Source organism: Perca fluviatilis, chromosome 12 (genome assembly GCF_010015445.1).
Source record: "Perca fluviatilis chromosome 12, GENO_Pfluv_1.0, whole genome shotgun sequence".
Taxonomy (NCBI): Eukaryota; Metazoa; Chordata; class Actinopteri; order Perciformes; family Percidae; genus Perca; species Perca fluviatilis.
The window spans coordinates 10428489-10444498 of NC_053123.1; the positions used below are offsets into that span (position 1 = coordinate 10428489).

Here is a 16010-nt window from a genome sequence, read left to right on the forward strand (position 1 = left end):
CAAGCATATCCAGGCAGTCTGGTGGTGCGTCTGTAACGCAGGTCGTGTGTGATTAAAGGAGGCGATGACTACAAGCTGATGTTAATGATCGGAGTAAGGTAATCAGGGTAAATGCTGATCCCCAATCAGTTAAAAAAAAAAAAAAATGAGCCAAAATCAGCTCTGGAGTGGGACATCCTAGTCTCGCATTTCCAGACCTTCCTCCACAGCGCTGTGGAGGAGGGTCTGGCTAGTCCTCACAGCATTTTGGGATGGGAGAAAAATGTGCTCTGGTTTATTGGCATTTCTTTAAACCAATCACGATCGGCTAAGTGCCGAACGGAGCCCCGGTGCCGCTGCAAAATAGCATCGAACTTGTTTTGGTGGAATACGTTTACATTGAAATGTTGTTTTAGTCGTGTAACAGAAAACTCAGATCCAACAGATAATCTAGCTAGCTGTCTCAATTTACCCTGCAGAGATCTGAAGAACAGTTAACCATAGTCCTCATAAATCGACCGGAGTTTAAAATTCCAACACAAAGAAGGTGCAAGGTAACGGACATCTGGCCGAAAAGAGTGACATCCGGCGGAATTTCCGGCGGCACCGGAGCAAACCCGGAAGTGGAACGTCGTGGATATAGACTAGGGACATCCCTACCAGTAATATATGTGCAGTATTTACACTAGATGGTAATGTTTTAGTTTAATGTATGGTTGTTATTATAAAATAAGACATCAATGAATATTAATGATGAAGCTAAATGTTTCCCGCTTTACCTGAATACGCATATAATGGTATCATTTCTTTTTAATTTACCAGGGGTGGAACGTCTTTCTTCTATATTTAAGTGTGCTTGCCCATGTCATCTCTGGACATTATTAATTTATCAAATCATTACTGGGACCTTGAAGTTTCCATCCAAAATGATTGGCGATGTATAAAACAGAAATTGCTTAATACAACAGGGACCTTCTATGTATCTATCTGTCTATCTGTCTGTCGGTCTGTCGGTGTCTCTAGTGTAGTGTATGTGGGAGTGAAAGTGTACAGAGGCACAGAGCAAAGTAATTTTGCAGATTTTCAAACATGGCCCAATTTCAAGCAAAATCACAAAGTCAGTGGTACACAAAACATTTTCAATTACTAAACAGATGAGTCCTCAACTCAGTTTAAGCTTACAAAAGCAAACCTGCATTTGTTTGCCTATTATCATGTGTTTCCATTTACTTTGTGCGCATTTATTATTATTTATGCTTTCTCTGAATTTTAACGATGACAGTTAGCTTGCTACAGTATATTATTTTAATACCCCTACACATCTATGGTACACCTCTCTTCTCACTTATTCTGGCTGATAAGACCTCTTCTCAGGACAGTGTGGGCGAGGGAAAACTATGCTAGATTAACATCACTTGTTTTGCGGCATCATTATTATTAGGTCAATATGTTTGGTGACCTCCCATTATTTCTAGCATAGATCTTATCGTAACCTGAGTAGCCAATCCAACCAACTAGAATAAAAATGTGGGTGTGCTGGGCTTTTATTGTTTAAAAAAATAAAAATAACATTTTCATCAGCCTTTTTTATTAAAGACTTTTTGACATGTCACAGGGGCAAATACTACAATTAATGGTAGCTGAATTCCATGTAGCTGCTTTATTGTAATGATTATGCTGGCTCCCTGTCATGGCTTACTGGGACACTTATATAGAGAGCAATTTGCTAAATTGTTAGCAGTTTTTATAACATTGAGATGGATTCCTCTCCGTTTGGAGGCACAGTGTCTAGGATTTAAAAATACTTTGGCTTAAACTAAATGAACATAAACAGATTATGTATTATTTTATAAGAATAATGTTTTCATGGTTGTCAACATTTGTGAAACACTGTGAATCTAGAAATACAGTAATATCTGAACTTTCAGTGCAAGACATACTGTTGGTAGGCATATTACTGAAGTAATTTTGTATGCATTTACTAGTGAAGATGATCATCTCACAGCTTATCATCACTGGCCTACATAGGGAGTTGTTGTACATTTTCCTAATTCTTTTGTGCCCGATCTGATCAGGCATACGCAGTAAGCAGCATGTTTAGACGTCATTCAGCACCTTTTGGAATGGCAATCTAAGGAGAGAGAAGCTCCAGTTTAGCTGTCAGAGGAAGTGTTGCGTGGTGTGGTGTACTATCCTATATGCTCGACTTTGAGCGATCATCCAACATAGTACAGTAGTTTGGGAATTGACAGAGGAATTCTGAATACCACAGCCGTTGAGAGACCATCTGTGTACCCCTGCATGGCAGATCAGAGCCACTGAATATTCATGCACCATCCCTCCCCTTATCACATTAGATTAGAACCCATGTGGCGAGATAGCAAGGGGAGAGGCTGACAACGCTGTTACGTTGTCAGAGACCCTTACAGCTTTGTGTTAAATAGCACATTTGCCAAATGGACATACCCTGTGGTGTGGCACTGGGTGGAATACTCTGTGACAGTGTGTCTGTTGTCTTCAGTGAGCGAAAATGTTTTGAAATGTATTCAGTTAAACACAAGGATCTACCATGGATTTGAGTTTGATTCTAAATGTGTGCAACGTTTGCAGTTATTTCTTTTCATTTATTTTTTTTTGACATAAAGTCAATAGTGTGTAAATACAGTGTACACAACTAGCCTTTTCAAGACCATTGGCATATTTTGAAGATCCTCAGTGTATAGTTATTTCTAATATGTACTGTATTTAGGTATGATGGATTTACAAATAAATGTTTGTATATGCAGTCTGTAAGGAGCACAAATATCAAAGTCCACTGCAAAAGTAGCTGGAAGAGAAATGAAAACAGCGATGCTTTAAAGACATTTCGGGGCCCAGCAGATGAGGCTGCCAGTTTGCTCATGTATGAAATATGAACTCTCAGAGACAAGGTCACTTATATTTGACTTACCTAAATATGGCATATATATAGTGTGAATCACCGGGGCTAGAAGAGATAGCCAAGAAATATTCATTAAAAAAGAAGCCTCTCCTGCTGCACTTTTAAAGCCATAAAAATACTTGTGAGGAGAAAATGAATATGAGTCATTATTGTATCAAGACAGACGCACGACTACTTCTACATATCCCTTCTGTAAATCAGCAGGGGATGACAGCCCTCTTTGCAATAGTCCCATTAAGTGCTGCATCTCTTACCTTACTAAGTTAAAATGGATGCTTTGAATAAGTAACTGCCTGGTCAAGATGGTCCGAGTATGCTCGGATGTGAATTCCTAAAGGTGGGAGAACTCCGGGGATTGTAACAGACCCCATCGTGTTGGTGATAAATCTTTTTATTAAGTGGCTGCAATGGCACATTGGTAATTGATATCAATGTAGTTAGGGTGGAGATGTGACACATTTACAGTGCTGGTGCACTGGTCAGCTGTGTTTTATGTGCTCTCGTGGCTGCCACATGAATGAGGGTCACCTATGTGCCTCATGAATCCTTAAACAGCTGCTATCTGCTGTTTGCCTGGCTGGCAGGGAGGGTCGAGCAGTTTGTTATAGGACTTCACCAGTGCGTCTGCAGAGCAGTGTGGCGAACATCTGTTGTGTGTAAAGAACAATGCTGTGTGAAGTATAAATACATTTGCATATGCATAGGTTCTTCTGCCTCCTTTAAAAGATGACTTGAAGTATCAGCACTTTGAGAAGGCAAATATACTAGAAGAAATGTATTTACCTGCAAAAAATACCAACGATATTGACAATGAAATATGCTAATTCATTTCACAAATAATCTCTTACTGTAAGTGCTGCATGCTGAATAAAACATTGTTGAAGCTCATTCGGCTTTGGAGTACACTGATACAGTACATTGTGTCATATGTGTTTTATATTTTATGTTTTGTGTGTGGACCCCAGTAAGAATATTAAGATCCAAATTAATATGTTGAAATAAATGGAGATACTGCTTTTGACACTTTGCCATTTCTCTTCTTCAGGTGCACAGGAGGTGGTGATCAGATGCCCCCTCAATCACATACAGTGCATCGGGTCAAAAAAATGTATTCATTTCAATAAACTCTGCAATGGGGCCAGAGACTGTGACGATGGCTACGATGAAGGAGTTCACTGTCGAGGTAAGAGTTAAGGACGCTTTACCATCCTGATTCTTTTTTCGCCTTGGGTTTAGAAAACATAAATTAATAAGTAACCTCATTATTATGTTAATTAATCGGATCATGCTCATCTTATTTGGATTATTAAAATAGTTGGATTTATTTTACACATTAAATCTGTTACATCTGGAAATATATAGCCGTGGAAAATGCTTTACTTGTATTCCCTGTTAACAGAGATATTCATTATTCCAAAGTTTAATCAAGTAAAGTTAAGCTAAAGTGTGTTTTTGGTTGATTAGTTCAGAGGATCCTTTTCACATCCACTTAGATACGCACTGCTTAATCTGTCCTTTGTAACATCCAACTTTTAATGCATGATGGTTGAGGATATAAATACAAATTTATGAGCTGGCACTTTGTAACTTTTGTGGTTAAACTGGTTGCCAAGGTGACCTCTCATTATCCTTTCTGTCAGAGCAGGCAAGTTACACAGCACGACAGTAGCACCAGGTGTTGTGTCGTACACAAGTATTTGCTGTTGCTCGCATTCATAGCAACTCCACCAAGCTGGACACCTGGCTTCTGTGATAAGGCAGCGTCTGCCTCGTGATTGCTGCAGTCTTGGCACAACAGTTGCCCCAGTCTGGCAGAGACCTCAACCTTTCTTGACCTGTAAGACAGCTAAAGTCATGCTGGGCTTTGTCTCTGTGTGAGTGCTAGGTGCATGGATATGCTAGGCTCTGATTCACAGCGGTGAAGAGTCCAAAAGCCTGTTTGTTGGCACGGAGCAGAAAACTTTTGCTCAAATGTCTACACTATTGCTTGCATTGATGGATTTACTTGGCAACATCCCTTGGACCAGATAGTGGAATTAAATCCAGATTGATTTAAGTGGAAAGGCATTGTAACAGTATGCAAAATGTCTGTTTTGGTTTTGAAATTGCCATTTTAAGTTGATAGATCACCTAAAAATGGATACATGATAAACCAAATGTTTATACGACCTTCCTCAGGGCTGAATGGGTGCAGCTGGTTCGGAGAAACTGCAATGTAACTGCAACCACGTAAATTTGATGCCCTGATATGGCTACTTTCCAAATCTACCGAATTGTCCCTGAGCCACAAAATGATCTTCAGGGTCAATACCTTAAGATGTGTTCATCTAACTAAACAGCAAAGTAGGATGGGAGGTCTGCAAATCTGGTTCAAATACTGTGTTTATGTTAAGTCAGGTTTAATGAAAATGCAAACCCCACCTGGAAGAAACGCACAAGTAAGCCCAGGTAGAACACGCAGGCAGTATTAACATAGTAGTTAGACATAGTTTTACTGTCACCCTCTGAAGATAATATGCAGCGGATGCTATCCAATATTGATGATTGGTGAAAATAAATGGAGACTGTTTATCAATAGAAAGAAAACAGAAATAATTCACTTTAGAAAACCTTTAACTACTCGCAGCATCTATGAGTTTAAAATTGGGTCACACAACCTGAACTTTGCAGACTCATATACATATCTAGGTTTCTATATTGATGAACATATGGATTTTAGAAAAGGTGTTAAGGTTCTTGCTGATTCAGCACGTAGAGCTTTTTGAGGAATCATTGGTAAAAGCAAGAATCTGAAAGATATAAGTTTTCAAACATATTCTAAACTGTTCCAGGCTTGTGTTTGCCCTATACTTGATTATATTGTGGGGGTTAGGGGACTTAGAAATATATCTAATTGTGAATTAGTGCAAAATAGTGCCATAAGATATTTTTTGGGTGTGCACAAATATGCTCCAACATTGGCGATAGTGGGAGACATGGGATGGGAATCATGTGAGGCTTGTTGGAAGATATGTATGGCCCAGTTATGGAATCGTTTATTAGATATGGACGCAAATAGGTTGATGAGGAAAATATTTCTCTGGGATAAACATATTCTTGGTCCTTGGTCTAAAGATATATGCAAATACTTTAGTAATTATGGGTTTGGTGAGTTGTTTCTTAATAATAAAAAGCTGAATATTGGTTTGTTTAAAGAATCTGTGTTTGCTAAAGACAAAAAGCAGTGGGCCAACGATATATGGGCTAAGCCAAAATTGCTTATTTATGTGATGATAAAACCGGAATATGGCACAGAGAATTATGTTGTACAGTATATAATTTGTCAAAAAGGCAACGATCTCTATGTGCTGAAGTGAGATCTGGGGTTTTACCTTTGACTGTTGAAACAGGACGATATGTTAATGTAGAAGATGAAAAACGGATTTGTCCCATGTGTTTGAATGATACAGAAAATGAGTTCCATTTTGTTTTCTACAGTCCTTTTTATTGTGAACAGCCTGATTTTTTGTTTAGTAAGATAAAAGCAGAGATTGATATGGTAAATATGGATGATGCTCAAAGACTAAGATGGCTGTTCACATGTGAACATATAAATTAGCCAGTTATCTTGAGAAAGCCTGGGAGAAGAGTAAAAAAGCTTTTTATTGAGATGATCTGTAGATGAGGATTTGTTGTTTGTATATACCGTGTGTTTGTGTGAGTGTGTGTATACAGTATATGTATGTATACGTGTGTGTGTATATATATATATATATATATATATAAAGATATCTCCCATTCCATGTGCCATACTGCAAAAGTGTATCTACAGGCAGAACAATGTCAGTTCATCCACTAGTGCTGTAAGGACAAGGTAATTCAAATCTAATTGAAGCTGCTATATCAGATACCTTCTTCAACTTTGTCCTTCAAACACACAGCAGTACTAAGTAGCCATCGTGATAATGCACTCACACTGCGGGCAACTTGTTAATGACTCTCTCTATTACAAATACCCCAAAAGGAAACCGCTTAGACAGTACTCTAATATCCTGTAGTCCTACCATACAATTAAAATATGATCGCAGTAAGCGTCACCTTGCAGTATCTTACTGGTAGCATTAAAGAGCCACTTCATTGGCCACAGTGTCCCAGAGAAATTAAATAAAATGTAGCAAAAAAGAAGGGCAGACAAAGATTCTTTTAATGAATTCTGTTCTTTAGAATATTTTTTTTTATTTTTTATATATATATATAACACAACAACATGCAAGACTTCCTTGAACATCCTCCAAAAGTAAATCAATGCAACTCACAACTCGAGGGTAAAGAAACTGGGTACAGAAAATAATAATAAGGCTTTCATTGCACAAATCCTTACCTTTTCTGCTTACTTCACAAGCCAACAATATATTTTATATCTCAAAGACCCAGGAGTAAAATAAAAAAAATAAAAATGATTCTCTTGTATTTGGCTCTTTTAAAATATAACATGTAAACAGTAATTCATACATATTGTCTCCTACATACTGGACCTGTATGACTTCTCTTCAAACTTGCATGGCAATTTAAATTAATAAAACTGTATGCTCTCTATGGCTGCCATAACTCTAACATCTGCTTTTGGTTGCATACATAGCCATACTATGGAACTAGACTTGTATAGACCATAAGCTATTTTACTTTGCTTATCACAGGTCTATCTGTTGGCCTCATCTTCATTGTCTGGCCTTTTGCATTCCTGTTGTGGGTTCCACACTACCTCAACCTTGTGAACTGCAGACATCCTTTTCTTTGCTGTCCGATGTCATTTCACACATCCCTTGTCAACGAATAGGTAATAGGGTGCCTCTGTTTTTTAAATTCCTTTAAGAAGGCACTTTCTGTAACAATGTGTGACCTGAATTTTAACTATCCAGCTCTTAATGCAACACTGCAGTCAGTTGCTTGGATGTCCTTGTCTTAAGCAGTAACAGTGATTCTTTTTTTAAAGAATCAATTAGTCCTGTAGAAAATATGAATTTCTTCTCTTTGTACACATTTTTGTGATTTGATGTTAAAAGATAACACATTATATGCATTACAGTTTGTGTGGCACCAACCCTTCTGCTTAAGTTCACTCAGAGACACACACTGTACAGTATGCTTAGTCCCACACAGACAGACCAAACTCATCGGAAAGCAGGAGAAATTGAGGTCACCATAGAGAAGTTTTAGGCAACCAGCTGGGTCTCTTACAAAACTTTTTTTCCCCTCCCATTCCTGCCCACCTCTTATGAATATACATGCCGAATATCCCAAGAGGCCCTGATATGAAGGTGCCCAGATGGAAAAACCACCAAACTCTTTTAGTTCACCTTCAGGAAACATGCTCATTCTTAATCGCATGCTCATGGCTGGGCCGTGGGATCTCTGAAGTCTCTACTGCTTGCATTGAGGAAGACAAATGTCAGACTTAAGTAAACACAACTCAGCTTCAGACTTCATCTGTTATCTTTAGGGCGGTCCCAAAAAGTGAACATAAACAAATATCTTCCACATGAACATGGCGAATAAAAGGAACAGCATGGAGCTGCTTAGAAACTGAATTAGCAGACTTTGTCAGCCCGTATGGCTTGGCTTTAGGTCTCTTTTAGATTTAAAAATGAAAGTTTAATTCTGATTCCAGGCTTAATCCATGTCTGTTCAAACAGTTTACTCAAAGTTTTCACTTTCCCAAACCATGATGACAAAATCAATAAGTAGAATATTTGTCAGTACTAAGCTCTGGGGTTTGCATTCTGCTTTTTTGAAAAGGTGATGGAATCTCACTAGATACTGTTCTGTATTATGATAGCACATTTACAGCAGTGTCATCAAAAGGATCACTGATTGATTGAAGCCAACTCAACACTGTCACTTTGCTGTCTCCAAAGTGAATGTCAGCAATGCACCACTGACTATATTTAGTGCAGTAAATTACATAACTTAATGATTCAAACCGAGTGATATTTTGCTGAACACTGCACACAGCGGTTATAGTCATAGTTTTTGTATGATAATTGCCTTTCAGTTTAAACCAGTAATGGCATTTGATCTGTCTTTACTGCTTAAAACATCTTTCCACTACATCCACTAATTGAATTTCATCCCCCTAATATTGCTTCTTCTGACTTCAGTTTGCCCTAGTAATACTATTATGATAGTGGTGATGTATAGCCACAGTTTTAACTGAGATTATTTTTCTACAAGCAAAAAAATGGTGCCATCAGAATTTAGGAACATAAGACATAAGATATTCAATGTCATTGTTGGCATACAACGAAATTATGTACGTAACTTTAAGTAAACAGTAGCAGGATTTAACAGGATAAAAACAAGATAAGAAGATAGAAACATGATAGCAAGATTAGAACTAGATAATAAATAAATAATAAAAAAGTAATTCCAACAACAAGTTAGATGTGTATAGTAAAGTGTTGGGGTGGATAAGCAGCAGTTGGGGGGTGGGTGGTAATATTTAACGTCCTCAGTCCTTTTAACAGCTATGGGAAGGTGGGGGGTAATGGAGGCCAACACTCTCTGGGGGAAAAGCTGTTCTTCAGTCTGTTTGTTCGGGCTTTGTTGGATCTGTATCTCTTCCCCGATGGCAAGGAGACGAACAGACTGTGTGACCTAGATGGGTTGGGTCCTTACTGACGTTGCTAGCCTTCATGTATAGACTGCTAGCAGTGTGTGCACCGTGTGCAAGTTTGGGAGCACAGTTCCCACAATCTTCTGTGCAGTTTCTACCACCCAGACCAGTTCTTGTCAGTGCAGCTTGCACACCACACCATGGCACTGTAGCAGAGGAAACTATACTTTATTACACGGCTTGGTTGAATGCTTGATTCTGATTGGTCAGACACAGCATTCTGCGGTCTGCTATTTCTGTATAACAGACCATTGCTAAGTATAACAGGCAGTTGCCATGGACGGAGCTCTGATGGCGGACCATTTTTAAATCAATAAAATCATACGGCTGATCAGCGGATCCCAAAGGTGGAGGAAACGGGGATTGCTAACAGCGCTAATGGCAACAGTGCAAACAGACCCTTTGGTTAGCTCCATGTTTAGCTCACTCACCGGGGCGACCTGGCTTCTGCCAGAGAGCTGTGCTCATCCGCGGTAAAGTTGACCATCCCAACCAGGACGCAAGCGTCATCAGCGGGTAACCTCTGTATGAGTAGCCATGTAATAATCTGTGTAATAAGCCATGTAATAAGCCCTGTAATAAGCAGGGCAAAGAAGAGCGAGATCATGGTCGTCATTGCGAATTAAACCCCTTCAGGCTGATTCAGGTCCTGCCTCACGCTGTCGATGTTCTAATTCGCAATAATAACCGGCTCACTCAGCCCAGTCTCATGGCAGTTCATGATATGATCACGTTATTGAATCTATTAAGTCGTGGACAGGACACGTAAATGTCGTTTTTTTTCGTTTGTCGATTATGAATTTTAAAGCAATGTATTTCAATGGGAAGCATATTTCGTGATCACAGAACGATGACGGTAGCGAGTAGTATTGATAAGGCGAAAGTCCGCGCAGTGAGGTTGGTCGGGGTGGTGGATGGGTCAAACAAAACAGGACTTTCACCCCAGAGACCGGGGATCGCGTCCCGTGTGTTGCAGTTCCTTTCCTCGTTATTCTCTTCCTAACCACAACCATGCTGTTGTTGTCGGCGTGTCCCGCGTGTGACGGTTCCTTTCCCCGTTCTTCTTTTCCTAACCACAACCGTCCCGTTATTGTGGCGTTTCATTTCCCTGTTGTTGTGTTCCCCTGCGCCCGGGGATCGCGTCCCGCGAGTGGCGGACCGTCCCGTTGTTGTGGCCGGCGTGTGGCGCCTCATTTCCCCGTTGTTGCGTCCCCCAGAGCAGGTTCGAAAATCGTGACCTGTACATGTTCAAAATTCGTGGCGTGTACACGAAATAAACATCAAAATCATGACCTGTACACAAATAAATAAATCAAAATAACGTGACTATTTCACGACCTGGCGTGAGACCGGGTTGGCTCACTTTACATTATCCCCTACATTTAAATGTACTATGATATTTAGCTACCAATAAATATGCTATATTCACATAAAACATTCTACACATGGGCTTTAAAGGTCCCATGGCATGAAAATTTCACTTTATGAGGTTTTTTAACATAAATCTATGGTCCCCCAGTGGCTAGAAATGGTGATAGGTGTAAACCGAGCCCTGGGTATCCTGCTCTGCCTTTGAGAAAATGAAAGCTCAGATGAGCCGTTTTGGAATCTGCTTGTTATGAGGTCATAACAAGCAAGGTTACCTCCCCTTTCTCTGCTTTGCCCGCCCAGAGAATTTGGCCAACCCATGAGAGAGAGACATCATGGCTTTCAAACGAGAAAAGTGGCAGTTGGTCAAGGCCACACCCCCACCATCCAGCTTGCCCCTCCCACTCTCCTCCTCAATAGCTTCAGACACAGAAATGGCACATCCTAAGGAAAGCTCATTGTAGGACTGGCTCTAGTGGCTGTAGTTCTGCACCAAAGCTGAATTTCGGGAAAGAGACTTCAGACACAGTATTAGGGGACCACTAAGGTCTATATAAAAGCATCCAAAGAGCACCATATTATGGGACCTTTAATCACTTCACTGACACTAGTGTAACGTAATTGGCACTTTTCTGTGCATATTGTGTCATCGCAAAGGGATGTAGCCGCTTTTGTGTGAATGCCCAGAAAGATCATCAGCATTAAGTTTTATGAGTCAGTCTACTGTTGACAAAGAACATCAAAGTCTGGGCTCAGTGTTCATGGCAGTGTGAATATTGGCATAAGTAGGGCTATAATATTGTTATCATGACCTTGCAGTGCTATCTGTGTGCCCTTCTCAGTGCACATGGTGCAAAGGTAGGAGGACATGCAATTAAATGGGAGTTGCATGTAAATTGTAGTGCAACAACTGATAATTACATGTAGGTCACATTAGAAATACATGTTACTATACTATACTAATAGCAAGAAATACCAGAATTACAATTTCCAAATGTTATCACATTTGCTGCTTGCAATCTCTAGAGTGAGACCACATGTCAGTCTCATTGGAATACAGCTAAGTATAAAAAATATATATAAAATAGCTTTATTTATATATTTATTTTTACTTGGGGGGAAATGCTGTTCTGCTGTGATTGTTTTTTTCCAAGCATATTTTTGTCAGTGTTGGAATAGAATTATAATAGAGAGAATGCTTTCAAGTACTATAATTGGAAAACGTCTTGAACTGCCTTAGTTTTCATTGACAAAATAGCATAAAGCCTTAATCAACAAGCATTTAGTTATAGATTCTGTATGGCATACTGCTAGGTTGTCCTCTGTATCCGGTCTTTATCTAAACTAAAATGCAGTTATTTATTTCCTTCCTGTACTAGTTCTGAATGAATGTTTAATTCAATAACATAGAATTGGGTGAGCATGTAAAAGCTGACTGCTAACATGAGAATGGCAAGCAGTTCATGAAGTCTTTCACCTTTTTAGTGATTTAGACAACATCTACCATTCTATCCCTGACTGAGCTCGGCCCAAACCATTATATTAATCATTAATTGCCTCATTTAGTAATGGCTCATGAAAAGTTGACATTTACTGCAGAATCAGTGGGCATCATTTGTTGATGGCGAGATGTGGGGCAGAAAAGAATTCCTACTTAAACAGAAAACAAGTCAATTTGAATATCACACACAGCAAACAATAGATATACAATTATTCTTTGTTTACCTTCCAGCCTAAAAAGAGGGAGGCCTGTGAAACTAGCTCAGACAGCTCAAGTCACGCTGTAAAAATCACACAGGATACACTGTAGCCTATACACCTATCCAGAGCCCTACTCTAACATAGTGTTCTGTTAAGCTGTCATGCATGTGCTCACTCTCTCATTGCCAATGAAAGAGCGGCTTCACTGCTCACAATACAACCATAGCTGCCACAGCTATTGCTTGTGCTCACTGTTCCATTTCATCCCCCTGTAGGCTCTGTTTCTGAGGTTTTCCCCCAGTGGGGAAGTTTGTTGCTTCCTGATCTCACTCCTCTCTCTTTGTGCTTATGCTTTCAAGTGAGTTCTCTCAGGGAAACATGAATCAATGTTCTCTATCAACAATAATAATAATATCTACTCACATGTAAATAAACTGTATTATCCTCTGTGTGCTTATACGATTGTTCAAATTTGAGGATTTGAACCAGAATCAGTCCCTCTGTTTAAGCCAGACTGGAACCTACAGTATTGCTGCATCAATCGATGCATCAGTAGACATTAGTTCCTCCCTCTGTGTTGCTAAGGAAGTGGGGGAAGAGTGCACTACTGCTATTGTAAGAAGCCTAAATTACATACTGGTTATTTTAATTGTAAATAAATCATATTCTAGATATTGACCCTTTGACCCAATGAAGTTAAGAAAAGGTTAGCGACGTGGTTTACTTTGAGTGATAGTTTAGTAAAAATTGAGTAAAGTGCCTTATAATGTGTTCCTGCAGAGGAGGCTGCAGTTTCAGGAGCACAGCGCCAGGAACGTATATGAAGGTAAATATGGTGCAAAACGTGAGAGCTTGTAGAATACAATGTGAGAACTTGCAGAACAAAAAAATTTAACTTGTATTAAATAACAGACTTGTAGAAATAAAAGAACTTGTAAAATAAAGTGTAGCACTTGTAAAATAAAATTTGTGCACTTGTAAAGTAAAATTTACACTTGTAAAATTATATCATTTGAAGTCACAAAAGAAAAAATGATTGTAAAAATCTGGAACTTAAATTGAAATTTGTAACTTGTAGAAAAAAAATTGACAAATGTGTAGATTGATATTTGCATGAACACAATGACAGCTGCAAACGTGTAATGCAACATTTAGTCATGTACTTTTTTTTTACTCAGGTTGATTTTCCATCACAAACTACAACTCCGCGATTACAACTCTAATCTGTCACTGTTATGCGCTCTCAGCATCACAAAGAAGGCGAATCTGCGCCTCGACTTTTGCAACACTTGTTGGCATACATTTGGTGCAAAACTAATTTGTACCTGTGGGCTTAGGCTGTGGAGCTCTGATCCAACAGAACGGGAAAGCAGGGTTTCTAACGCCAGATGAGGGACAACTCTGTCCGGCTTATATAGCTATGCGCATGGAAGCCTGGTTGAATAGCAAGCTACGCGTAGCTAACTAACCAACCAGCCTGATTCTAAATAAATACCTTTTAATTATCTTAACACTTTTTAACAGTCAAACTGAAACACTGGCGGTGAGCTCCAGGTCCTGCAGACGGACCGTCACCAGCGGTAACCGGCCAGCGGAGCAACATCGCTATTATTGCCAGAAAGCTTCGCTGCCGAACTCGACCTGCAGTCGGAGCTCCAGCGGGACACGGAGAGCCCGCCGCACCGGGTAGCAGCTCACCGCTAGTGTTGGTGGAATAGCAAGCTAGCGTTAGCTAACTAACCAGCTTCTAAATAAATACCTTTTAATTATCTTAACACTTTTTAACAGTCAAACTGAAACACTGGCGGTGAGCTCCAGGTCCTGCAGCCGCAGACGGACCGTCATCAGCGGGTAACACGTGCCAGGTTCTGCATCCCTGCCAAGACTTCCATCCATAAGGGGAAATAATGATTTTATAAGGCAAAGTAGCTACTGTTTAATTAAAATGTAGGCTATATACATTCCTTTGTCATGTTCATCAATGATGATTATAATTTTACAACGTTTAGAGACATCAATGTTTTATCAGACTATCATTTCCTTGCTACCTGGGTGCAAATCTCGGCAGCAACGAGGGTTAAGAGATGACGCATTATTCGGCAAAAATGATTGCTGCTGCCCCAGGTGGATGTAATTCTGCAGAAGCTATTGTTGCTGCCTGCCGGGTGCAATGATTGGCAGTGAGGCACAACATCAGCAAAGCAAGCTGTGGTCATGGCCGGGGGATGTGCCGATGCTACCGGGTGCGGGGCTCTCCGTGTCCCGCTGGAGCTCCGACTGCAGGTCGAGGTCGGCAGCGAAGCTTTCTGGCAATAATAGCGATGTTGCTCCGCTGGCCGATACCCGCTGGTGACGGTCCGTCTGCAGGACCTGGAGCTCACCGCCAGTGTTTCAGTTTGACTGTTAAAAAGTGTTAAGATAATTAAAAGGTATTTATTTAGAATCAGGCTGGTTGGTTAGTTAGCTAACGCTAGCTTGCTATTCAACCAGGCTTCCATGCGACATAGCTAAATAAGCCGGACAGAGTTGTCCCTCATCTGGCGATAGAAACCCTGCTTTCCCCGTTCTGTTGGATCAGAGCTCCACAGCCTAAGTCCACAGGTACAAATTAGTTTTGCACCAAATGTATCGCAACAAGTGTTGCAAAAGTCGCGCAGATTCGCCTCTTTGTGATGCGAGAGCGCATACAGTGACAGATTCGAGGTTGTAATCACTGAGTTGTGGTTGTGATGGAAAATCAACCTGAGTAAAAAAAAAAAAGTACATGACTAAATGTTGCATTACAAGTTTGCAGCTGTCATTGTGTTCATGCAAATATCAATCTACACATTTGTGAATATTTTTTCTACAAGTGCAAATTTCAATTTACAAGTTCAGATTTTTTTTACAAGCTCTCATGTTTTTTTTCTTTTTGTGACTTCAAATGTGAATAATTTTTACAAGTGCAAATTTTTATTTTACAAGTGCAAATTTTTATTTTACAAGTGCACATTTTTATTTTACAAGTGCAAATTTTTATTTTACAAGTGCAAATTTTTATTTTACAAGTGCAAATTTTAACATACAAGTTACATTTTTTTGTTCTGCAAGTTCTCACATTGTATTCTACAAGCTCTCACGTTTTGCACCATATTTACCTTCATAAACGTATTTCTTCAACCCTGATGACTGAACAAAACTGGTACACTCTGCAAGTGTCAACACCTAAGTTAGCAGCTAGCTTGCTATACGAAGGGTTAGGTTAGGTGAAAAGACATGGTTAGGGTTACAGAAACTACATTCCAGCATCTACCTGAAAAACTAGGGTCCTAAAAATGTTCTTAAACTACAGCTTCCTCTTTCGCAGGAACATGCTACTCCTTAAGCCAG

General features: G+C 39.7%; 1 protein-coding gene across 1 annotated transcript in view; it reads left to right on the forward strand.

The window, feature by feature from the left end:
• lrp1bb (low density lipoprotein receptor-related protein 1Bb) overlaps window positions 1-16010 on the forward strand; it is a 282705-nt gene that overhangs the window by 92498 nt on the left and 174197 nt on the right. Inside the window, exon 3 of the mRNA XM_039818282.1 lies at window positions 3966-4103. Within this exon, the coding sequence (XP_039674216.1) occupies window positions 3966-4103 (138 nt within the window). The remainder of the gene's footprint in view (window positions 1-3965; window positions 4104-16010) is intronic.